At 33.4% G+C, this 25,046-nt stretch overlaps 1 protein-coding gene across 3 annotated transcripts; it reads right to left on the bottom strand.

Annotated features, from left to right (window-relative positions):
• On the bottom strand, positions 23–20,276 carry LOC109831479. 3 transcript variants are annotated; one of them, XM_020398805.1, is made up of 12 exons: positions 20,127–20,276; positions 17,304–17,507; positions 16,301–16,603; positions 12,198–12,275; positions 11,525–12,111; positions 6,718–7,335; positions 6,451–6,605; positions 2,540–2,754; positions 2,335–2,468; positions 1,912–2,249; positions 1,470–1,573; positions 23–247 (listed from the first exon to the last, which is right to left on the bottom strand). In XM_020398805.1, the coding sequence occupies exons 3-12, from the start codon at positions 16,584–16,586 to the stop codon at positions 177–179; spliced, it is 2,586 nt and encodes an 861-aa protein (XP_020254394.1). In that variant the 5' UTR covers positions 16,587–16,603; positions 17,304–17,507; positions 20,127–20,276; the 3' UTR covers positions 23–176. The 3 variants fall into 3 exon arrangements, with proteins under 3 accessions (XP_020254394.1, XP_020254393.1, XP_020254395.1); XM_020398804.1 differs by lacking the exon at positions 17,304–17,507; XM_020398806.1 differs by lacking the exon at positions 17,304–17,507 and having other exon boundaries at positions 16,352–16,603.

Here is a 25,046-nt window from a genome sequence, read left to right as displayed (position 1 = left end):
AACTGCACTACACAACATGGAATCAGGTAAAGAAATGCCATCCTCATTTTATCCTCCAACCCCAAGCATGACAGCATAGTAGAAGCTGATATCTCCATCATTACATCATAGCGTACACAACTTCTCGAAGTATGGTTGTATATGATCAAAGAACGAAAAAAGAAAAGGAAATTTCCTTAAACAATGCCGGTTGAAACACTGGAAGTTGCATGAATTTTCAAAGGCTGCTCAGGTCTATACGTCACCCCTGTTAATAGCAGAAAAATTTACCATTAAGAAAGCACCGTGTAAAGATACATAGCTTCTCATTGGATGAATAAGAGGATAACAAAAGCAAGTTCACCTCTGCCTATAATTTTAAATAAGTAATTGCAAGCACAAAATAAATTGGTGAAAAAAAACATATGATTAAAACCTAAAATAACCAAAAGAATGGGAGTGGGGAAATCACACCAAAAATCTCAAATATCTGAATAATATAGACAGATTCCCTCTGGTAAATAATCAGATGCATGTCCGAAAGTTGAAGAAGCCAATGCAAAAGGATGATACTCCTTACTGATTTCACTTTCCAAACTGAAAAGAAGCTCTAAATTGGTTTACTTAGTCCAAACTGAAAAGAAGCTCTGAATTAGTTTACTTAGTCCCTTCAACATCAAACTTCCAAATTTACAATGAGGGTTGATGATTAAAATCATATTCATTCTTTGACTAAAGGTTAGTTTACTTATGTCCCTTCACCAAAATTCCAAATTTATGATGGAGGGTGATGATTAAAATCTTATTCATGCCTTCAGTTTTGGCAACCATTTTCATGATGCAACATGGGGGCTACTTTGCAACCGGGAAAGTCCTGATGCTATCTTAGTGTCACTTTTACTACATCGAAACTATTGAAGTTAGGGTGAGGGCTAAGGTTTATAATGTATGCTACAAGCTTCAGAAAAAAGTTGCATCTGCTGGTAAATTCTAGCAACTCAAACCATCAAAAGAGATTAAACCTTCAATTAACTAAGCTAACATCTAATATTTCATAGGCTCGTATTTCAGTTTTTCTCTAAACCAAAGGTTAATCACGGTGGACTTCTATGTGATGCTAAGTGCAAAATAGGGCGGCAGGCTTAGGTTCTGATGAAAGCTACAAATCAATAACAATTGGCAATCCTGGTGAACATTTAATAAAATGTAAGATTTGTTAAGAAAGAGATGACAGAGAAAGAGGGGGGAGAGTGGGAGAGGGAGAGGGAGAGGGAGAAAAAAAAAGAGGGGAGGGGGGGGGGGGTATTTTCTCTCCTCTCCACCTTTTATCCATAATAACAGAATACTTATCTATCCTCTCTAGCTTTTATTTATAATAATATAATGCTAATCCAAGTCCTAATTACATAAGGAACTAAATTACTTTCCAGAAATAACATCTTTCTAAATACAATAAGCCCTCTCATAACAAGAACCATGATTAACAGTACCTTTTTCTTTAATGGCTACTTCAAGGGTACTGAGTGTAATTATCCCATCCGTCAAGGGTAGTAACTCGAGCTTGACCATGGCACTTGAACCAGCAGGAACACATCTAAGTTGATCAAATAGAGTTAGAATAAAAGCCTTCTGTATTTCTCAAAATTTTATGTTGCCAACTATCGAATAAAGGGTAATTGCAGATAGACACCACCTGTGGTTCTATTGTGGCAGATAGACTGCCTGAGTGAACTTTTGGTCTCTTTTAAAGCCTCAGGAGTTCGATTTGTCAAAAAGACAATTTTCTTTTTCTCTGAGGGTAAAAGTGTCAAACAAATTCACTCGGTGGTCCATTTACAACAGTAGAACTACAGTGAGTCTCTCTGCCATTAGCAGATAAGGTCTATCCACAATTAACTCTAAATAAAATGTACAGATGGCTGATAGTATTACCCCAGAGGAACAGTACTCTGCAACCAAAGATGAGAGCAGCCCAAATCGGAATTAGACATTACATCAGACGTTGCGCCAGTATGTTGTGCAAGAGAGATTGATCTTTTCCCACTTGTGTTGCTCTCTTTTTGACTCTCCATTTCTACTGGCATTGAACTCAACCTATGCAGTCCACCAACTCTCCCCATACCTTCAGATACACCAACGAATGTGCTTTGGGGAGTTGAGGGAGCAGAATTTAAAGGCATAACCGAAGTGTAAGTGTTGGGTGTAGCTGGAGCAAGAACGGTCAGTGTTAGATCTTCAGATGTTAAATTTGAAGCTTGTAGAGTCATCGCCTGAGACATTTCAAAAACAAGACACATGGATCATTTTCAAGAAAATTCAAGCTGAAGGGTTAGAATCAAAATACGAAGCAAAAACCTGGACTGGAAGTTGAGGCAATCGTCCATTAGATTCAACAGTTTGTCCTGATATTTCTGATACTACAGAGATCATAAGATCCCTTGCAATGCGTGGCCTCCAAATTGTTGGCTGCTTGAAAAATAGTTTCGACTCTGTTGCATACAAGAGATACATGAGTAGATAGATTCACATATTTATCATGAACTTTTCATAAATGCATTACCAGTATAATTGCATCGACATGATACTAAAACTGCATACTGATCCACACTTGGAGAAACCTTTCTTGGATCGCTAACCCTTGGTGTCATGTGCGCATTTGAAGTAGAGTAAGACATTTTTTGATGTAATTGTGTAGGCTTTCGGTCGCCATGGCCCTTAAGATCCTTACCGACTGTAGCTGCAGGCTTTAGAATGAAAGAATGCTCCTCACCTCTCCTGCATGAAAAGATAGCATGTGAGAACAAGAAAAACTAGTGGAAATAAACCAATAGTTTAATCAAACTACAAATAATCTTCCATGATCTAGTTGGTATGCATAATGTGGGTAGCCCTGGCTTATTTTCCATGTTCCATGTCAAAACTTCTAACCACCAATCAATGTACTAATCATACTCCCTTTAAAAGTGGGAGTTTGGGAAAAACTTCTCTTGGACAATGTTACCCTTGATTTTTTTTAAATATCATAATATGATCCTATCCTAATTAATAGAACCCTTTAAATAGATCTATAATACATTACTTGTGATCCTATCCTAATTAATATAAATATCTTTAATAAATTCTTAACAATCCAAAAAGTGGTAAACAATTTTCTTAAAAATCTAAATACAATGTATCCTTAAATCAAAAAAACTTATAAACAACCCTTATAAATCATAATTTATGAAAAAAATCTTTAAAACTTCAAAAATTGCAAATGACCACTTATACAACTACAAATTACGGAACGCCATTTAAAAATTCAAAAATTACAAACATCAAAGCCCCCGAAAAAACCCAAAATTACAAAAACATCCTAAAATGTAAATATTACAAAAAAACCCTAAAATTCTAAAATTCTAGAACAACCTCCTGAACAATACAAAATTACAGGCAGAACCCTAAATTTTGAAAAATATTAACTTCCTCACCAAAAATTTCAAAAATTACAAAAAAACACCCTAAGAATATAAAAATTTTGAACAATCACCAAAACCAGTTGAGATTATAGGCAAGGCAACACCCTGAAGATTAAAAAATTACAAACTAGAGGAAGCTTAATTTTATAAAAAACACCTCGCAAAATCCAAAAATTACAAAAAAACAACTTCAAAAATAAAAAAATTTGAACAGTCCATGAACAATGTATAAGTACATACAACACCCTGAAAATTTTAAATTTACATACTTTCAAAAATCTGTTGTTGCAGATAACACATTGGGAAAAGCAAAAGAATTAAAAAAACAGTGAAAATCTGACATCCAATTAGCCCTTTGAACAATCTGAAACTACCATTGAATATTCAAATTTTACAAACAACTTCCAAAAAGTCTTCAAAAATATAAAATTCATGATTGTCTAATAAATTTTCAATGAAAGATTTTATCAAATACTTCTAACTAAAAAACTAACTCTTATCAAATACTTCTAAACTATCTAAATGATGTTGGAATGTTACACTCTGTTGAATTATGGTTGTCTAACAAATTCTCTATGAAAGATTTGAGTGAGACATCATATAATTTGGGGCTTAAACTCTATAGAGATAAAGCTAACAAGTTAATAACATTATCCTAGTCTACTTATACTGATATGATAGTGGCCAAGTTTAACTTGCAAGATTCAAATAATAGACTTATTCCTTTTGGACACGGAGTTGCTCATTCTAAGAAAATGTTACCTCAGAGAAATAAGGAGTTAGAAAGAATGAAGCAATGCTCATATGCTTCTGTTGTAGGCAGTCTTATGTATGCAATATTGCATACTAGGTCAGATATTGCTCAAGAAGTAATTAGCGTTAATAGATATCAGTCCAATCCAGATCCAATCCTAGGGAGGAATATTGGACCGCAATTAAATATATTCTTAACTATCTTAACTGAACAAAACATTATGAGAATTTTGAATAGGCCCCTAAACAACTTGAAATTATATAACACCTTAAAAAGTTTTAAAAATACAAACAACCCCCTTGACGAATCTAAAAATTATACACACCACCTCAAAAAATCCAAAAAATAGAATCAAACACCTTAAAACCTAGAAATTTTTGAACAGTTCCAAGAATAATATGTAATTACATACAACACCTAAACAATTTTAAAAATTACAAACAAACAAGAATGTTAAGTTGCAGAAAACAGATGGAAAATAGTGAATAAAAACACCATGAAAGTCTGAAATCTTCGATTAGCCCTCAAAACAATCTAAAACTACAAATAACCACTAAATATTCAAAAATTACAAACGTCTGAAAAGTCATTAAAAAAATACAAAAAAATACCAAAATTCAAAAATGAAAAAAAAAACACACCGAAAATCTAAAATTTTAAATCGGCCCCTACACAATCTGAAATTACAAAGACCCCAAAAAGTTTGAAAATTAGGAAAAGCCCTAGGTAAATATTAAGAATTACAAATGAACTTCTAAAAAAATAAAACTTACAAACAACTCCCTAAAAATCGAAAATTGAAAACAAACTCCTAAAATACAAAAACAAAAAAATCCAAACAATCTCATTAAAATCTGAAAGTACCAAAATAGCTTTGGAGTTGAAAATTCTATAATTGAAATTCTAACGATTCCCAAACAATAGATTGGAAATAATTACAAAATTTTAAGTTCTAACAATTCATTGAATCTAAACACAAACTTAATGCAATTTCAACAAAAAAAACGTGACATTTAAAGAATTTTGAATAAGATCCCTTTAAACTTCATTCTCTTTAAACAAAGGATGACAAATGCTACAAGATTCCAAGAGGTTTTTTTGGGTGAATTATATGTCTATATTATCTCTTTGAGATCATATATTCTTATGGAATTACTCTCATTGCATAAACTGTGTATGCACTTGATTTTTCCTTGGACACTACTTTGTATTTGACGGCAGGATTTTTACTACAAGGAAATGGTATCTCTCAAACTTTGAAAACTTTCTTAGAGAGGTCAAGGCTTTGATACCTAATGTTTTTTAGGGTAGATGTTGTTTTTCTTGAATAATGTTGTTGTCATTTAGCATAAAGAGTGTGACATAGCTATTGTGGACAGTTAGTTTTTGGTTAGAAGTGTTTCAGCCATATTGAAAATCAAATTAGTTTTATCATTACTAATTAGTATCATATTGATATATAACTTTTATTGTTTTTTAAAACTGATATTTTGGATCATGTAACTAATCTTTTTTGTTAGTCTCATGTGAATTTTGTCAAGTATGACTTTAATATGGATTTCCCATCGCATTAGTCGTTATGTGTTTGCTATATAGCATAAAAGTTCTTTGTTATGTATATTAGATCAAGGTTCTAAAATTACAAGTTGAGATTTGTGATACGTGTTAGATCAAAGTTCTAAAATAAGGCACAACTAATTTCAATACATTATTAATTTGATATTAGTCTACAAAATATTATCACGTTATCGTCATCAACTAGAGGTTTAAAAACATGATCTTATTTCATGCAATAAATTATAGGGTAACCATGCTAATTCACACACAAGTTATAGTAAAGACTTAAATTCGTTTCTCGAAAAAATATGTAAACCTGAATGAAATAATCAAATTATTTGATCACGTGCAAAGCACGTGCATCCCATCTAGTTACATGTAAAAGAACAACTTTTTCACATATTACCTTTCTACTTCCATTCCTTGACATTATATTATGTTCACTTATAGCACTAGGTATATTTATGTGCATTTATAAACGAGGTGTCCGAAGTGTTGTGCTGATAGAGTGTCATAGTATGCAGCAATTACTGTGTATGCAGTGTTCAGATGAATAAGTACACAGATACTTCTAAATGGGATCTCATTGGTGCCTAATCTTGGGTCTGATCATAAACATGATTCATAGACAAACTGATAGAAGAGTGCTGTTAGGCATGACTAAGAATACAACAGCAAAAATAAAAGTTGACTAAAAAGAACCTGAGGGATAGATTTGGTAAGCTGTGGCCGTTTCCTGTCTCGATACTTGCAATAGGTAAGGAGAGAGGAGGGCCACCTTTAGACGCCTCGTCAAAAATAATAGCTATCGAATCCAAAAATATTGTGACATCCGGCAAATGAGCAGGCGTGACATTCTGGAATAAGGTAAGTAATCATGATTAGTCAAAACTAAACACACTATCCAGTAAAGTTATCAAACAGAAGTTGATAAACATTTCTAGTAGTGATTCAGATTAAAATTGCTACCTTCACTTGAACACACAGAAGATCCTCTATTGAGCACTCAGCTGCAAATGAATGGATTTCTATAGGTTGGATTATTTCAACTTTTCTGCGCCACCTCCTTCTAGGCAAATATATCCCTTCCAGACCACAGTGAACAGAAAACCGTTCAGGCTCCAAAGGAACACCCCGGAAAGATAATAGCTCACTGTTTTTTCTATCTTGATGAATCACCTTCTCCTGTGAGATGCGATCATAATCATCAACTTCAAAGGAAGGTTTAGAATAGGATGCAGGAATTGTCGAGGAAGGAGGCACATTAACTTGGGGGAGTGAAGGCATGGAGTTACTTCTGAAGTGGCCAAAAGAAAAAATCTGAGAACTAGAAGAGGCAGATGTTGACCTTTGAGTCACGCCTAAAACTGAAGATGAGTTTGATGGAGGGGATAATGGACGAGGAGGTAGAGTACGATCCAAAGGAAGCAACCAGTTAAGAAGGTCCCGACATGGATCCTCAGAATTGGAATGTAAACCATTTAGGTTCTCTGAAACAGCAGACGTAGCCTCATACTTCTCAAATTGAATAACCTCCAAAACAGGATCTTTTATATTACTAACTGCAACATTCACTTGTAAAAGAACCTGCATCCTTCCAACAAAACAGGAATAATATATCACTACTGGTTTACGTTTAGAAAGCAACATCTTATAAAAAATGAAAAAGAAAGTTTGCTACAGGTAGAATGAGTAAATAATGAAACATATTATGTGGAATAAAATAAAATAAAAAAATCTGCTACAAGTGCTTTTGAAAAGATGGGAAATTTTTTCTTTATCAAAACAGTGGCCATGAACCCAGCATCTATTGAAAGGGATGTGTCCACATATTCCTGTTGGTGTAAAAAAACGTTTTGAGATACTAATGTTATAAAAGATCATATGGGTTTTGAAGCATGTTAAGCAGAGAACACTGGCCATGAACAGAACGAGAAAGTCAACATACTTGACAAAATCTTAATTATACAGATGAAAACACATTCTGATGGGTAACATATTTAAAAATGTAAACCAAAGGAAAATTCCATTAAAGGGTATATCCCCTTGACTTGCACGATGGAATAAGAAAAGGTAGGTTTACTAGCCTGGGTTCACTGCATCTTTGGCTCAATTCCGGGTCCCTGATGTCGCTGATGATTATTATTTAAGATGGTATTAGAACAACCCAGGTTCAAATCCCACTGCCCACGAATTTAAAGCAGATTTTAAAAAAAATTGATACCCCTGCGTGAGTCCAGATTTCAAGTCATAACAAGGGCGCTCAACCTGTGGGAGCATGTACGAATATAAAACTAACCCTCAGCCCTAACCGCAACTTTGGAGTTTTGGCATAATGGTTGAGTCGTTTAAGAACACCCTACCTTAATAGTTAAGAAAAAGACCCCTGATGCAAGATCATATGCAAACATGCTTGATCTTTACACACCCATAGCATGTGCCTTACGGATGCAAGATAGGCTGGATAGCCATAATGTTCTACTCAGGATCATGTTGAATCATGCACAATGTTACAATGGAATACAGGAGCATATAAATGAGATGTCATATGGGTAAAATTAAAGGAAAAACAGCTAGAGGTTCAGCCAACAATAGATGCTTACTAATCAGAAAAACACCTGCCAATCTTCTCACCTTTGAAACTTACAATAACAATACATTTTTAGAACAAAAAATAAAGTATTTTTCAATTGTTATGCCCAATAGACAATGTATGCATGTCAAGTACCTAAATTATTTGTACCATTGCTTTTGTGTGAAGAACTCTAGGATTATTGGGTCATTTTATAACACAAAACATGTTCCTCAAAGTAAACAATTCCAAAACCTACATTTTTCACAAGGTTTCCAAGACAACTAGCTAAAATCTTGTTGCATGGTTGCATTTGTAACTGCATTAGAAAGAAATTACAATACTATACGGGCAACATTCGTAAAATGTGAATCTTGTTCGTGAGTTCTGACACAGCTAATTATCTTTTTGAAGCCTAGTTATTAACATAGAAGTTGCCAAAAATCATTAACCATTCTTTTCCATCGTGGAATTTGTAATGAATATAAGAGACCAAAATTCTTTGTACTCCATCCTATTGTGGAATTTCCTAAATGTTTCTTCCTCAAATCAAATTTTGCATTCTTTCCACAATTATTCACAAAATTTTAAAGTAAACACGCCATACAAAGCCTACTGTTACATGGCGAAATTGGGTCGTGGTTATGTAAGTAACTAAAGAAAGGTTTAAGCTACACGATTAGATGTATCTGCTTTCACAACAGTTGAATAGAAAGAAAAGCAAATGAAGCAAAACAAACAAAAATATTATATGAAAGAATTGAGCTTGAAATAAATTTCTAGAAGATTGGCTAGCAATTCCAAATACCTAAAGACAGCGTTAAAGAGTCAACTGTGATTTAGATGTTGAAATAAAATATGAAAAAACAAAAAATATGCATCATAATTACAGAAAATGCATCAAAAGATGGATATTTCCTATCCCAAATCAAACGATTTTTCCTTTATCTAGGTTTTGTAACAAGATGAACACATACAAGGGACCGCCATTTATATCGGAGGAAAGAAAATTTTAAGTTTATGCTCTGTAAAGTTCCAAAGAAAATGCAAGCTACTACACTTGTTTCATACAAGATCAGTTTCAAAAGTACCAGGTAAGATGGCAATCTCAACCAGATTGAAATCAGATTAAAAAAAAAACAAAGTTGGTGATCTCAATTGGACTTTGATGGTTTAGATAGAAATGTGAAGACCATCTAATCCATGGAATATGATCTCTTAAGTTAACCTATCTGAACCGCAACAAACTGCTTAAACATATATAGCTTTGCCACATGGTTCTCTCCGAATGATGTTTAAATATTTAATTTCTATTGTTGGAGCGCTACATACTATAAATGGTAAAGGGAAAACATAACAAAAATATCTAAACCTTTAAACCGGCACAAGTTTTGGCATCTAAAACAATTGTTGGACTATTTACCAATTTTGTTCCAGAAGAAGACTGAAGCCAAACTACCATTTACAACTTTATATCAAAAATGGATTAACAAGTTCAAATCAGAAAGCCCAAGAGAACTTTCCAGTTCACTACATAAATCAGCTTCAACTTAAATAATATAGCATGTTGACCTAAGCATGATGTAGACCTACCTGAGCTGAACTATTGCTCTCCATTCATGTGCAGCATTATGGAGAACATATTTGGAAGCCAAAAGCTCTACCAAGGGGCCGTTTGGTAGCCTGCAACTAGGGTGATTGAAACTGCAACTGCATGCAACTAGGACACTTTTACCCAGTTGCAACTGTCTATTTCGTCACATCTGGCCACTTGCAGTTGCAACAGCAGTTACAAACCTCATCAGTTGCAATATGTGAGTTTCAGCCAAAAATGACTGCAAGTCACATGTGCATCTTAAATGAAATATAAACCCTTTAAGTTGCAAATGCTACTTCAACAAAACCAAATAAGAAAACCATATGTTTAAAATTCAAACAAAAATCAATTCTAATAAATATTAAAAAATAAAAAATAATAAAGAGAGAAAATCTTATTTACATTGAAAATCATAAATATATAATGAAAAAAATAAAATATCCAAAAATTCTTTCAAAAATTATCAAATGTAAAAAACTTTAAAAATTTTCAAATTAGAAAAATATCAAATTACGCAAAAGTGTAAAAAACCTTTTAAAAAAATTAAACTCCAAGCTCAAATGAATTGAATCAAATAGATCATACTTAAAAATCTATATTAAATTTTTGAAAAAATATAAAATGACAGGCTTAAATTCTATAAACTATAAAGAATTAAAAACTTTAATATAGTACAAAAAACTTATCTAAAGATCGTTACAATTTTTAAAAATTCAAAAAAAAATCAAAACTTTTAGAAATTATAAATTTTCAAAATCAATTCAATTTTTTAAAAACACAACTTTTCAGGAAAAAGTGATTTTTACAAAAATTCAAATTTTCCAAAAAAAAAATCTTCTTCAAAAAGTTAAAAATAGTTTAAAAATATAATTTTCTTTTAGAAATGAATAATTTTTTATAATACTTAAATATTTTAAAGAGTGCAGAAAAATAAAAAGTTAAATGTTTTCCTTTTCAGTTTATTAAAGGTAAAAACAAGCTGTACATGATAAGTTGCAAGTACAAAAACTGTAACTGCAGTTGCAACTGTAAGTTATAAAATTGTAAAAGTGAACCAAATGATTGCAATTGCAGTTGCATGCAACTACAACAGCAATTTTTAAATCGCTCGTAAGTACCAGTTGCATTGCTACAGCAGTTGTAGGCTACCAAATGCCCCCAAACTGTCGGCTGGTTTTCAGTGACAACCAATAGAAGAACATAATTCTTTGTATAATAAGCTAGGCTTGTGAATACATCAAACAGGTGGTATTTTACAGGTGTCCAGCAGAGATAAACACATAAAGCAGCTTCTCTCACCATTTAGAAGGGTGCAGCTAAAACACATGTAATCGAAACAATAGATGCACTTCTATGAATTTCCATGAACCGTAAAATTCTTGTCATACTAGCATGTGACAGAATAAATAAAGGTTAAGCTATAGCTATTACTAACACCCACTTCAATAAGTATTAACAATAGCAAATTCTTCAGAACTATGAATTTTACCAATGAATATTAGAAATAATTTGACATACTACCATATGACAGATTGAATAATGGTTAAATGACTATTGTTAAAGCCTGCTATGATAAATATTAACAATATCAAGTTCTTCAGATTTACCACTATGTCACCATTATGTAAAGAGTAGCATCTGATATCATTTCTAGCCATTCCACCAGAAGAACTTCCGTCAAAACCTCCCCTATCAATAACTGCATTGACCAAATTAGCCTTTGAAACCTTTTTGGAATCTATATTCTCTGAATGAAAATTTTCCCCAGCCATATCAGAATTACTTGAAGATGGATCTGCTCCATTTCTTTTAGACCAAAGTGGTTCATCTAGATGTGCAATTCTAACAAAAAAATTTGAATTTCGAAAACTTTCTAGCAGTGCTTCTGTCTGATGCTTATGATCTTCCATGCGAAGAAGGGATTCCGTTAGAGATATATCCTCCAGGTCAAGTGGGCTATCAGCAGTCGAAATATTTTCACCATTTTCTTCTTTAACAACATCTGCAGTTTCCTCATAGGTGTCATTCATATTACCTTGATCGATGAGAGAGTTGGCCTTCTCTCCAATAGTCTTTGTTTGATTCTTTCCAGAGTAGTTATTCTTAGAAATAACAGCAGCAACTTTAAATGGAGTTATAATCTCAGTATGCTGCTTAGAAGCTGATAAGCAAACTAGTAAATGAATCTGTTCACCTGGAATGAAGACAGATTAAATTCCTAATATCAGACCCATTCACTGGCTAGGGATAAAATCAGATCAAGCGAGATGATGTAACTACCAGGAAAAACAAAAGAACGGTCCAAAGAGCGTAACTGAGGAATATCTGAAGCGTCACTCCAATCATCAGGAAGTACCCCTGGAAGTAACAAAACAAACTTATACCAAGGAATTTTTAAGCGTATAAAGTTTAAAGCATGCTAGCAAGAAAGACAAACTTAACCATTCTAAGATAAGAAAGGAAAAAAACTGAAGATAAAAAGAAAGTAACTAAGAGGTAAACATGGAAGTCATCACATAGCCTTATCATCTCTAAGTGCAGAGGCAAAGGAGTAAGTGGGGCCAACTGCCAACTGCTACCTCCCACTCTACAGAAATCACTTTGGTGTGTATCTAAGTCATAAAGGTTGTAAATGCACAAGCTTGTATCCCCACTCCACAATACCTCCTCTAGAAATGAGATAAAAGAGAATGTCAGCGTTACCAAAACACTCCATTTTACAGAATTTTTCCCATGACAGAAGCTCGAACACAACACGGCAATTGACCATCTCATTCTATGACCCGAACAGTTCCCGTATAGTGATAAACAGGAAAAAAAATCATTTGTACTTAAAGAACATAGAAGTATAAAAAGAATATCTGGAATAAACAAGGGGAATCCCAGATCCATCCAAAGAAGTGTCATGGTTTTCAATTATGCAACGGTCATGACATAGGCAAACAAGTAGCTAAATTTATCAATGTGACGTGCAATGCGAGCATAAATCCCTTTATGCGCACATGTGCAAGGCGCAATATGATGCGTGTGCCCGAGTGAAGCAAGGCACACCGCAATACATAGTTATTCAAAATAGATAATCAAGCATGAATGAACGTATATGATTTTTCACAAAAAAAAATATGTCAAGATAAATAATATCTACTACCAAATCATAAAATACGGTCTTAATCATAATGCTAGCACACCTAATATAGCAGTAAAGTTCATAATTTTCTAAATCAAAAGTCAAATCAAGACTAATATCGAAGAAAAATCAAATACTAAACAAGGAGTGAGGGTCCTCAATCGGGCTACTAAAATGGCTTAACGGGTTTGTTTTTCTCTTTGGGAAATGGGTTATCAAGAACAAAGACCCAATTGAAATGTTAAAGAACAAAATATATGGGGGAATGTTTTGCATGTGCCATGTGCGAAGCGCCCTCTCATAGGGCATCGTGAAGCGCAAAAGGAATTGCCACATCAGATGCAGGGCACTTCACACCACCCCGCATCACAGGCTACATGGAGTGCAATGAGACGCACACCTTTGATACATTATTGAAAAAACGGTGAAGAGCAATGGTACAAAACAGAAGCAGGCCTTGACCGCTTCACTTTGCCTCAAAGTGTGATATAAAGCACCCCAGACGCTTTTTGCTCGCAAAGGCACAAAAAAGTGGCGAGAAGCGCTTAATGGTCGCTTTAAAACACTTAATTAAAATGCCGATGATGAGAAATTGGTCTCAATTTTGCACCTGACTGACCCGGATCCATTTTAACATATAAAACACTCCTATGTCACTATCCCTCTTTCTCTCTCTATTACCAACCCAAGAAAACCCCAAGACCTCAAAAAATCCTCTGCCACCACCACATCCTGCCCCAAATTCCGCGCTCCAGAACTTTTCCCGCCTCCACCAACACCTCCAGCACCTTCTCCTGTCGCCTCTCACCATCTTCAGTCATCTCTCTTGAGCTCCTCTCACCATCTCTAAGACTCCAACAAGCTCATCATTGAATTTTTATTCTACTGCTCCCTCTCGTACATCCCCTTGACGAAACACCAGTATTTTGTCACTATTGTGTAATTGTTACACATCGCTTTCATGCTTAGGATCTCTATAATTCATCAAATATGCATTTGTAGTGTTTTTAGATTTTTCTTGAATTTTTTGGATATTTATACATATTTAACTGGACCTTTTTTTACGTAGCACTTTTTTCCACTTTGATCCGCTTAAGCCCCAAGAATCCTAAGTTTAGCTCCGCTTTTCACTTTCCACAACTTTACTTCGATAGCACAGCAAAATATAGTGTGTTTCTCCTCTTGAGCATGTAGTCATAATATATACAAGTTACTTAACATGTATAAAAAGTATTCACACCCCCCGTGTAATTTTGTTTACAAATTGATGTGTCGAATACATTAGATGCTCTTGACATTGACACCCGTTTACCATGTCTAGGTGACACTAGAGGGGACCTTATGCCTAATTCTCTCTGAATCATAAAATGGTCTTTTGTCACCTCTAATAACAACCAAATTAGTTCAATTTTCTTATCAAAAGCTCATGTAATTTAGTCCCTCTCCAAACAATTTCTCATCTACTCCTAACCTAAAAATACATATCTTCTCAACACGGCCCGTTAAGAATAATTACTTCATGTAGTAACTAACCAAATCAAAACTAGCTTTTGTACTTTTAACTTGCATACAAAATACTACATCCCGCTTTCTATAATAAGCTGGTATCTACTTAAATCATCAAAGGTAATTCTCTGTGTGATTATTATTTACTTTCTATTAGATTTTTTTTTCCAATCCACCTCCCACAATACAATGGAAATGAAAATAAATGTCATACTGCAACTGCAATTACCACATTATAAGGGAAAATTAGAAAAAAACCATTGCATTATGGGTGTTGCTCTCGAAACTTTCCTAAACTTTATAAATTTCATTAACACCCATGAAGTTTTCCTACTACATCCCCGATGTAACACCGTCACTTTAACATGCCTTTTGACTAAAAACAATACAAAAACCCCTTAGGCACAAAAAGAATCCCCCCTTGTATATTTCTTTTTTTTTTGCAAATACTCGTCACATTACTCAATATGCAAAAATATGTGACTTCTTCTCTTGCCCCTAAACCACACCTACTCTGGTAACCATTTAATGTTAAAGAGCTTTTTTATTAGTTGACAACAACCATTAATACCATTAGGCGGGGTTTCATTGGGAAAATTAGAAATTTTAGAGGTGCTTATGTGAGACACAAAGATGGTTTAGGGGGCGCGGGGGGGGGGGGTCATAGGCGTTTTCATGCCGAAATGCCTCAAAGTCCCGAGGGGTTAGTGAAATTTACCCAAATTATAAGTTGGCTCATCAAAGGTTGCCTACGGACCAAGTCTAGTAGCTTCCAGTCTTATAAGTTCATATGACAACCAACGCTCATGTGAAAATGGTACCAGTATGTCAATATCCATTACTCACCTATGAGTATCAGAGAAACAAGTTTCAATAAACCCAATTAAAAAAACTTAATACTTATTGAAGGTGTCTAAAAAGAAAATAAAGGGAGCTCAAAGTACATCGGCTGGTAGCTGTGGAGCTTTGAGATTTGAACTTGGCTGGTAGCTGTGGAGCTTTGAAATTGGAACTACTAATAGATATCTAAACTAGAACCATAAACGACTCAAATAAAACATAGAGGTAGAAAAAATTAGGACGACTCAAGGATATGCCACATACACCAGACAAATCCCAAGGGTTGAATGGTAACCTTCAGTGGTTCATCCAATGCATGAGCCAGCAGAAATTTTATGTTCAATATATAAGCTCCGTGGTGAACTAATTTGTCAAAAAGTAAAAGACAATTTTGAAACTACACCCTTTTCTATAAGTGATACATCATCATTTGCAAGTATGATTTGTGTAAAAGGTTTATTAAGATTTAAAAAAAAAGACAACCTGTAAACTTAATAAAGAAGTTTAGCTCTATCATGGGAAGTAGGCAACCACAGTAGAACTTCAACATTATGCAGATCAAATTCAACAAAGTGGATCTATATTATGTAGATCGACTTCAGTAAAGTGAATCTTTAAAGAGAGGAAACCGTTTCACATTATGTAGAGCTTCAAGAAAGTGGAACCTTAAAGTGATCCATCATCAAATTCCCAATAGGAAAATTTCGATCCAAATCATTCAAACTAGTTGGGTCTATGTATGCATGTAATATGTATTTATATGTATTAGAAAAAGGATATGGTATAAGCTCACAATGCAGGAAATTTCTTGCATTGAAGCTCAAAAGAACAAGAGAGTCATGATCTACATCCTACATAGGTATGTGCACATCTTTGATCGTAGAAAGGCAAATAATCAGGTAGTACGTACTGCACGGAATTGTTATACATCCTTCACCCTCAGCAACATCAGAAAGGTTACCCATGGGAACTTGGCTTTCTAGATTCGAGTCTACAGGTGCTCCAGTTGCATCACCAATCCCATCACTGTCTCTATCACCCTCTTCACTTGAGGATCTTTGAAATGGATCATCAGCAATAAGGCCCTCTAGTGTAGTAGTTCGTTTAAGCGCGGGATGCTCATCGTTGTGGAGTTCGGAAATACTTGGCAAATCTGGAGATACATGATGTGTTGAGCGCGATAGAAGAAAATTCATCACTTAAGCCCAAGTGCCTGGAAATTCATTAAGGTAAACTTTTTTAATTGAGGGTTCAAACGGACACATTGAAATTCAATGAAAAAACAGAAAAATCATGAAATAGTATCCATTGAGTTAAGTTTCTAACGGAGAACCAGTAAGAAACTACAAGTCAAATAATTGAATGTCAAAACGTCATATTATTTTTTCTACTTCACCAACTGATTCAACATGCAACTTTCCCACTTGAAATAAGTAACCTTATCCTATAAAAGTCAGTCAGTTCCAAAAAGTTGGAAAAGGTTGTTTTCAAAAGGGGAAAAATCATGATTTTAAGAAAATATCAGCTCACAATTGTTTACCAGTAAAAACATTAGCCACTTTAACAATGTTTTAGTCAAGTTCAAATCAGTTTAAATGTGCTCAATACATCACATAAAAACTCATTTCTTCTTCATTAATGGAATAGCTACTAACAGGACATGCAAGCAACATGTTGGAAAGGAGAAAAACTCTAAGAAATCTTCCACCATCTCATACCTAATATACAAAAATTAAAGACAGGTAGTAAAGGAAGAAAAAAAATAAATGACATGATCTAAAAGTATTTCCTTCAAGAACTATGTAACAAGCGAACAACTAGTTAAACTTTCTAAACTCCAAAATACACAACATGAAGTAAAGACAGATGCAATGTAGAACCTATATGCCTATACAGTCCAAGCTTCAACATACCTACTGTAGATAGGTGATGAGGCATTGATGCATGCTGCATGCATATTCTATGAAAGTTGAGTTTTTTTCTGAAAAAGGCTTATGCTGCTTGGAGTTGCATAATTATCAGATATCAATATGACATATGATGAATTCAACATCTGGCTGATGTGGTGGAAGATCTGGCTCGGATAAGTGCACATTAGTCATCTGATTCAACTTTGCCTATAATGCAAGAAATAAATTATCACCAAGATTATTTTGGCTTCAGGTCCTTCATAGTAAGGGTCCAAAATATTGATCAAAGTAGGGTTCAAATGTCCTTTAGTCATAAATCAGCATGTACACATTAGTTGTTAAAAACTATAGACTTTCTATTAGAAACCAGAGTAAAGCCAACACTATAACAGATAATTTGGAGGACGGGTGGCTGGAATCAATCAAGCAAACTATGGGCAAATAAACCTCAACAATTTCCTTTTCTGCAAAAATAGAATCACACATTGAAGCAGGACAAGACGCAAAGGGATCACTAATGCAATATGAAATAAGACAATCACACAGATGAAATCAATCATAATCAACAAGTAGATCAAATGATCAATGTTACCAGATACGTATAATTCCTTATAATAAATCACTAAAATGATAATGTGATTCAAATGATATGATGCAAACATGCAACAAGATCCAAAGATATGACAATGACCAATATAATTATAAATCTCAGTTGATAGGGATCAGCGGTTAAGATTTCATCTCTTAGATTATTTTAGTAAAGAAATTCTGTCAGATGGAATTTGCAATTTCTTTAGATAAAAGTTTAAATTATTTGATGCTATCTTAGAAGCTAGGTAGCACGGACACAGGACACAACAAATTTGTAAAAGATAGGACAGGAGGACACGGCTAACACACACAGATATTATGCATATATGTATGTGTGTGTGTGTGTGTGTGTGTATACATACATACATATACATATACATGTATATGTATATGTATGTATGTATGTATGTATGTATGTATGTATACATAGACACACAAACAGACACACACACACATATATATAGTAAAATAGCTACAACGTTTATGTTTATTTTAGTATGTAGAATCATCATAGATTATAAACAAGGAACTTCATATGCATGTTACAAGTGATGATCTTTCAAAATTTTGAAGACAACATGAAAACCAAGAATCAAGATAAAAGTAGAAAGAACTGAAAAATTGAAGTCCAATTGAAAACAAGCAAACATGAAATCAATAGTAAACTGAAGTCTATGGAGCTAAACTATTGGAATACCCATTGATTTATAGAAGTAAAGCATCAACATATGAGGATAGAAACCATCACTTGACTGCCAAAAAATAATCACAGTTAAAAGGAATACGCTATTACTTATCTCACTAAAGTTAAAATTACTCACTACTTCTTGATAATTGTCCTCTCAAATATTTCTCCACCTCTTGTAGAGATCCAACGAAGTCCAATTGAAGGCTTTTGATCGGCATCGAGTAGCTTGGAAACAGACGAAAGAGTTGGTTCTACGTTCCAAGATGATGAAGAGGGGAACAGATAAATATTAGGCGAAAGGTCAGGCTTTTTACAGGGAAAAGGTGATTGGTTTGGGTTATCGGGTTCAAAAACCCTTTGTTTTTCAACCGGATAAGCTATTAACTTCAGTTCTGGGCTACAGGGTAAGAAAAAATGTTGTTTTTTTAGTTTCTACCTGTATCTGTCTTGGGCCTGCAGCAAATCCGGGTCCGACATGTGTTGGACACGGACTTATTCCCCATTTTGGTGCGTCCATGTTACCTAGGGTGCAGGATTAAAAGATAACTTTTCAGGCAGAAGATGGTGATGTCGAGACGAGTAGATGGTTTAGAGAAGAGAACATGAAACTGAATGCATTTGATAGAGTTGTGTGGGTTCTCATAGTGTGAGTATAGTACTTTGATGCTCTTTTGAATTATGTTAGAATAAGAGATATTTGATAAATGGATGAGAAAACCAGATAGTTCTCTTTCACTCTTCATACTTTTGGCTCCCGAGAATTTGAAATACAGGAGCATTGAAGGGATTAGATTGGTTATAATCTCTCTCAGCGAAATATATATAGACAAAAGGAACATGTAAGCAACAATAAAATATTACTTAATAAATGAGATTCAAAATGTGAATTTACAAGAATAAGAGAGGAAAAAGCCTCTATGCATATGCATGTTTGAGTCTAATATGGGACATTCGTGCTCCTTAAAGAAATGCTTCATGGTGACATTAGGTAACTTCGTTGGGTACAACACGTCTAGAATAATCAGAATACAAATTGTTGGATTTATTCATAATTATATTCACTACTTGTTTCTTGCTTCCGAATTCAGAATTCTTATATGTTAAGGAGAATTCAATTGTTAAATGTACAACAAAAACAATTTATTTTACATCAAGAGAATCAAGGGGTGCTACTTAAAACTATCCAGTCATAATCACATATCGATGGTCAGATGAAAAGAATGCCAGTACATCAAGCAATAAGGCATTTGTTAGTGTAGACAAACATCCATTACTATAAGAAATATCTATTACACACCCAAAAAAAAAGAAACAACTACAGAGACATTATCAAATTATAGTCATGATTCCTATTAGTTTCAATAACAGAATTAAAACTGATGATGCTCAATAATTACGGTTCTCAAGAATTTAGCCCACCCAGTGACGAGAAATGATCGTGAGAGAGAAGTCAAGATCCTCAATAGACATGGATCCTGACCTAGAATTGCAAATTGGAAGTAGAAACGTCAACAAGATTGATGAGAGAGAGAGGGGGGTAGACTCACCGTTGTAGTTGAAGAGGATCTAGGGTTTCCAGCGATCGAGGGCCTTTTTAAGGCAAGGATCTCGTCGTCCTCCCTCTCTCTAAGGGAGTCGGATTCGGATCTCGCTTCTCTCTCCTCTCTCTCTCTCTGATCTGGAGGCGACAAATAAATCTAAAGCTTTTCGAAAATTTGGTATGAGTGAGCCCAGAACCACAACAACTTGTACGGTGCGGTTCGACGTGGGAAAATTGTTATTTTCGTATTAGTCCCTTACAGTGTTTTATTTCAAAATGAGACCCTCAAGTTATTGAAATCCTATTTTAATTTGGTTTAGTTTTTAACCGCATTATGTTATCCTTAAATTGACCGTTTTAATATGCATTAGGGTTTAAATTGGCCAAGTGTTTTTAAACTCTCGGAACATTTTTTGTTTATTTTTAAACTGCTTTCTTTTATCCATAGAATTGCCTCTTTCTTTCTCTCAAGTTTTTGTCATTTTTGTTGATCCGCAGCTTTTATCGTTCACCCACCAATTTTACTTGAGAGTAGGAGATGGGCGAAAGGATTTGGAGGAGAAAAATATTATGTTGAGCTAAAATAGTTTGTTTTCCAAAAATAATCAGTCATAACGGCGTTGAATCAAACTTATTTGGTTTGGTAAAAAAAAATAACCAAACCAACCAAACCAATTGCTTCCTTCAAACTATTATATCCTTAATTTTGGATTCTCATGAATGCACCATCCAAATCATTCATCTAATACTTCTAACTTAAAAGTAAAATCTCAAAATCACTATTCATGCTAAAGTAAACACTATACTTGCAACTGTGTGATTTAAAATATTAAAAATATTGTTTATGCTAGGTAATATTTAGACCTATTGTTCGCGGTGTAGTTATTTTTTTACTATAAACACTGTTCATGCTGCAGTGTGATTTTTTAATCTTGATCATATTCTATATCTTACAGTAAATTTTTTGACCCATTATCCGCTATTCAAGTTGATGATGAATTTAACATTTATAAGATATTTCGCAAATATAAATCTTTTCTGACTCTATTATAAGAAATTGATAAAACTTGTTAATTGATGTATTGTGTTGTTAACTGGTTTGAAAATTAACTCTGTAAATAGTAATTAAAAAATTATAACTGAAGTTTTTATAAATAGTTATAAAATCATATTATTAATTTGGCACAAGCCTAATACTAGCATTTATTATACTAAAGCATTTAAATTATCGCATTTGTCAATTTTGAGACTATACAACTAGAGACAGACACAACGAGACCCATCAAAGTTCATTATGCGACTCCTAATTTTTGAAAGTGCCATATGAGAAGATGAGAAGAAAAAGATATTCTGTATGGGCTTCTGTAGATAAGTTGTATTCAGTGTGATTTTTCCAATAGAGTTTCATCTCTATTTATAAGGTATTCCCGCTATCACACCACCCCCAAAAATATGTCTATGAAACAGACTTTTCTCCTAAAATTTATGCAACAACCCACTATCTCAATATGTTGAGATAATTCAACTAGTTGGTTGGTCATATTTGACTTGTTCAAATTACCATCTCCCACTTGACCAAATTAATCAAGTTAAATACGTCTTAATATTAGTGAGATCATGTATTTAATTTTCTTACTCCCACTATCCATGAGCAATATTTCCTATTTTAGTATTCATGAAAATTTGCTTAGATTTATTTATTCATAAGTCCCATCAAACTCAAATATTTGATAAAATATTTGATGTAAGTCACTTGAACTTCTCCATTTTTTTTATAATATCATGAATATAGTGACACTAGACCTCAATATGTTTTCCTTTGGAGTTACTCACACCACTATTGATCAAGTTAATCGTTGCTTGATTATCACAATCAATATCAACAGGTCCTTCTAATAAATTGAGATCTAGATCCATCAAGAGCCATCTTATCTAGACATCATGAGTAACTGTCATACTATAAGCTACATATTATGCTTCTTGCGTGTATCTAGCAATACACCACTGTTTCTTGCTACCCTAAGAAATAGCTCCCCCTTCAAAGATGAATAAATGTCACGAAGTGGACTTTCTATTATCTTTATCACCTTCAAAACCAGCATCAGAATAACCATAGAGATCAAGCATACTAGCTTGATAAACCAATCTGTGAGTAAATATGCCTTTGATGTTATTCATAATCCTTTAACAGCATTCTAACGTGTTGATCCTAAATTACTTTTATATTGACTAAGCAGACTTACAACATAAGCTAAATCAGATTTAGTGCACATTATATTACATATATCAAGCTTCCAATTGCTTGATCATAGAGAATATTTAATGGATTTTGCCCCTCTCCAAGGCTTTGCTCTTTACACGACCTCTTTCTCATGACCAACGGAGTTGGTGCCGGATTAGAATTATTCATTTTGAATCTTTTAAGAACCGATCTTAAATATTTTTTTGTTTAAATTTAATATTCTAGACTTTCTATCTCGAATTATTTAAATTCTAAAAATATATGATACATCTCTCATGTCTTTCATCTCAAACTTTTCATGAGAGCTTCCTTGATTTTGTTCAACATTTTCATGTCATTTTCACTGAGCAATCTAACCTCCACATATAAGGATCATGTAATAAACTTGCTCTCACTTTTCAAGACATACATAATTATCTAATTTGTTTTGAAGAAAACCAAGTTTGGTGACTGCATCCTGACACTTGATATACTACTATCTAGAAGACTTTTTTAAACCATATAGGATTTCGTTAATTTGTAAACGTTATATTTCTATTCTTTCACATGTAAACCTTCAGGTTGTTGCATGTATATCACTTTTTTTAACTCTATATTGAGAAATGATGTTTCAACATTCACTAAAAGTAACTCCAAATCAAGATATGCAACAATAACCAAAATAATTCTGATGAATATAAATTTAGCTATCAAAGAATATGTCTCTTGAAAGTATATTCCTATATTTTGGTTATAACCCTTGATAACTAACCGTGCTTTGAATTTATCAATAAACCCACAAACACGACATTTCTTTTTAAGCACTCATTTTGCATTCTATGATTTTTATATTCTTTGATAGATCACATAACTTCCAAACCTTATTTTTTTCTATAAAATCAAGTTCTTTTCTCATGGCTTCAAGTCATAAAGTTGATTCACGCAATTTCATTGCATCAGAGAAGATTATGGAATCTTGCTCTTCTATATTTGTATCTATGGAGAAACAAGATGTCTCATGTGAAGAAAAATAGTAACCATCCATCCATGAAGGTTGTGTTCTTAACCTTTTGTTGCCTACAATCGGTAGATGAGTACATCATTTTTCATAGGTATTTTATCATCTTCAAGGTTAAGCTCATTTACAATATCTGGATCATTAATAGGAACAACACTATAATAATCATCATCTATTATAGTGAGATGTTTTATTTCTTCTTGAACTTATTCCTCTTCCTCTAGGTTTTCTAGAAATATAGCATCTCTGCTTTCAATGACCCCTTTTTCTTTATCACAGAACTTATAATATGTTAACTTTTCTGAATAACCTATGATCTACACTTCAATATTTTAAACTCCAACTTATCTCTAAATTTGTATGGAATTAGAACATGGGTTGCAGATTTAAATTCATGAGATGACTCTGATTAAATTTTCTCTCATTCTATGACTTATAAGGTGTATATACAACTAACTGGTGAGAATAAAATTTCTCTCATTCTATGACTTATAAGGTGTATATACAACTAACTGGTGAGAATTCTATTCAATGTGTTTGTTTTTAGCAATGCTTCTTCCACAAATCTTTTAGAGAGATAAGAATGAGACATCTAACTACATTTAGCAATATTTTGTTCTTTCTTTTAGAATAGCATTTTATTATGGTGTATAGGGCATTATTATTTGTTTTTTAATTCTATGCTGAATATAATAACTCAAATTCTTCAGACCTCTATCAGTTCTAAAAATTTTAACTTTTATTCGAAGTTGGTTTTAAGGTTCTATCTTATATCTCTTAAAGCATTCAAAGGCTTTAAATTTTCTAGAGATAAGATGGACATGTGTAAACTTAGAACAATTATCTATAAAAGTAATAAAATATTCTTTATTACTATAATTTTTAACACCTAAGGGACCACAAATATCTAAGTGTATCAACCCTAAAAGTCCATTAACTCCTTATCGGCTAATAAAATATTTGTTGATTATTTTATCACTTAAATAATGTTCATATAGTGGCAATTGAATATTAAATAGTGCACGCAGCAAGTTCATTCTGATAATTTCTTTTATTTTTAAAATACTAGCATGCCCTAATCTAGAATGCTATAATTCAGACTTAAAAATATAATAGGATAAGTAATTCAAATTAAAAAATTTGTTATCAGAATTATTATAAACTACTTGAAGAATGCATAACTCATGCTCGGGTATATATTTTCTCATATTATACACATTATTATTTTTTCCTATAGAAACCCTATTTATAGAACCTAGTTCCAGACCTTTCTTTATCAAGGTGGAACTAAAGATCATATTACGCTGAATTCCTATTATGTAGACCATATCTTTGAGGATGAGAAGACTATCCTTAAGGTCCAATATGTATGAACTAATAACTTTCATATCGAGATAGGTATTGTTTCCCATATAAATTTTTTGTTCACCTTTCTTTAGTTCGATAAACTCTGTGACACCATTCTTGTCCTTTGCGATATACCTGTTGAAGTTAATTTTTATTAAAATAATAAAATATTAAAAGGGGGTTTGGATGCAAAGTTATCACCATGAAAGAGTAGATCATTTTGTAAAATGAAAAGAAGCAAATAATCCAAAAGGATTAGATGCTTGAAGATACAGTTTTTAGAAAAAAAAAATCTTGAAGCTTGATCTTATCATTATACTCTTAACACCAAAATCTATCAC

Source organism: Asparagus officinalis, chromosome 2 (assembly GCF_001876935.1).
Source record: "Asparagus officinalis chromosome 2, Aspof.V1, whole genome shotgun sequence".
Taxonomy (NCBI): Eukaryota; Viridiplantae; Streptophyta; class Magnoliopsida; order Asparagales; family Asparagaceae; genus Asparagus; species Asparagus officinalis.
Note: the sequence above shows the minus strand (reverse complement) of the source record. Positions and strands in the feature narration are given on the sequence as shown.

Excerpts from the sequence above, each read along its gene's own strand:
- LOC109831479 (XM_020398805.1), bottom strand. The coding sequence starts at position 16,586 with ATGAATTTTCTTCTATCGCGCTCAACACATCATGTATCTCCAGATTTG. Across the intron at positions 6,606-6,717 it reads TTCTGTGTGTTCAAGTGAAG|AATGTCACGCCTGCTCATTT; the intron begins GTAGCAATTTTA and ends ACCTTATTCCAG. Across the intron at positions 1,574-1,911 it reads CAGAGTACTGTTCCTCTGGG|ATGTGTTCCTGCTGGTTCAA; the intron begins GTAATACTATCA and ends TGATCAACTTAG.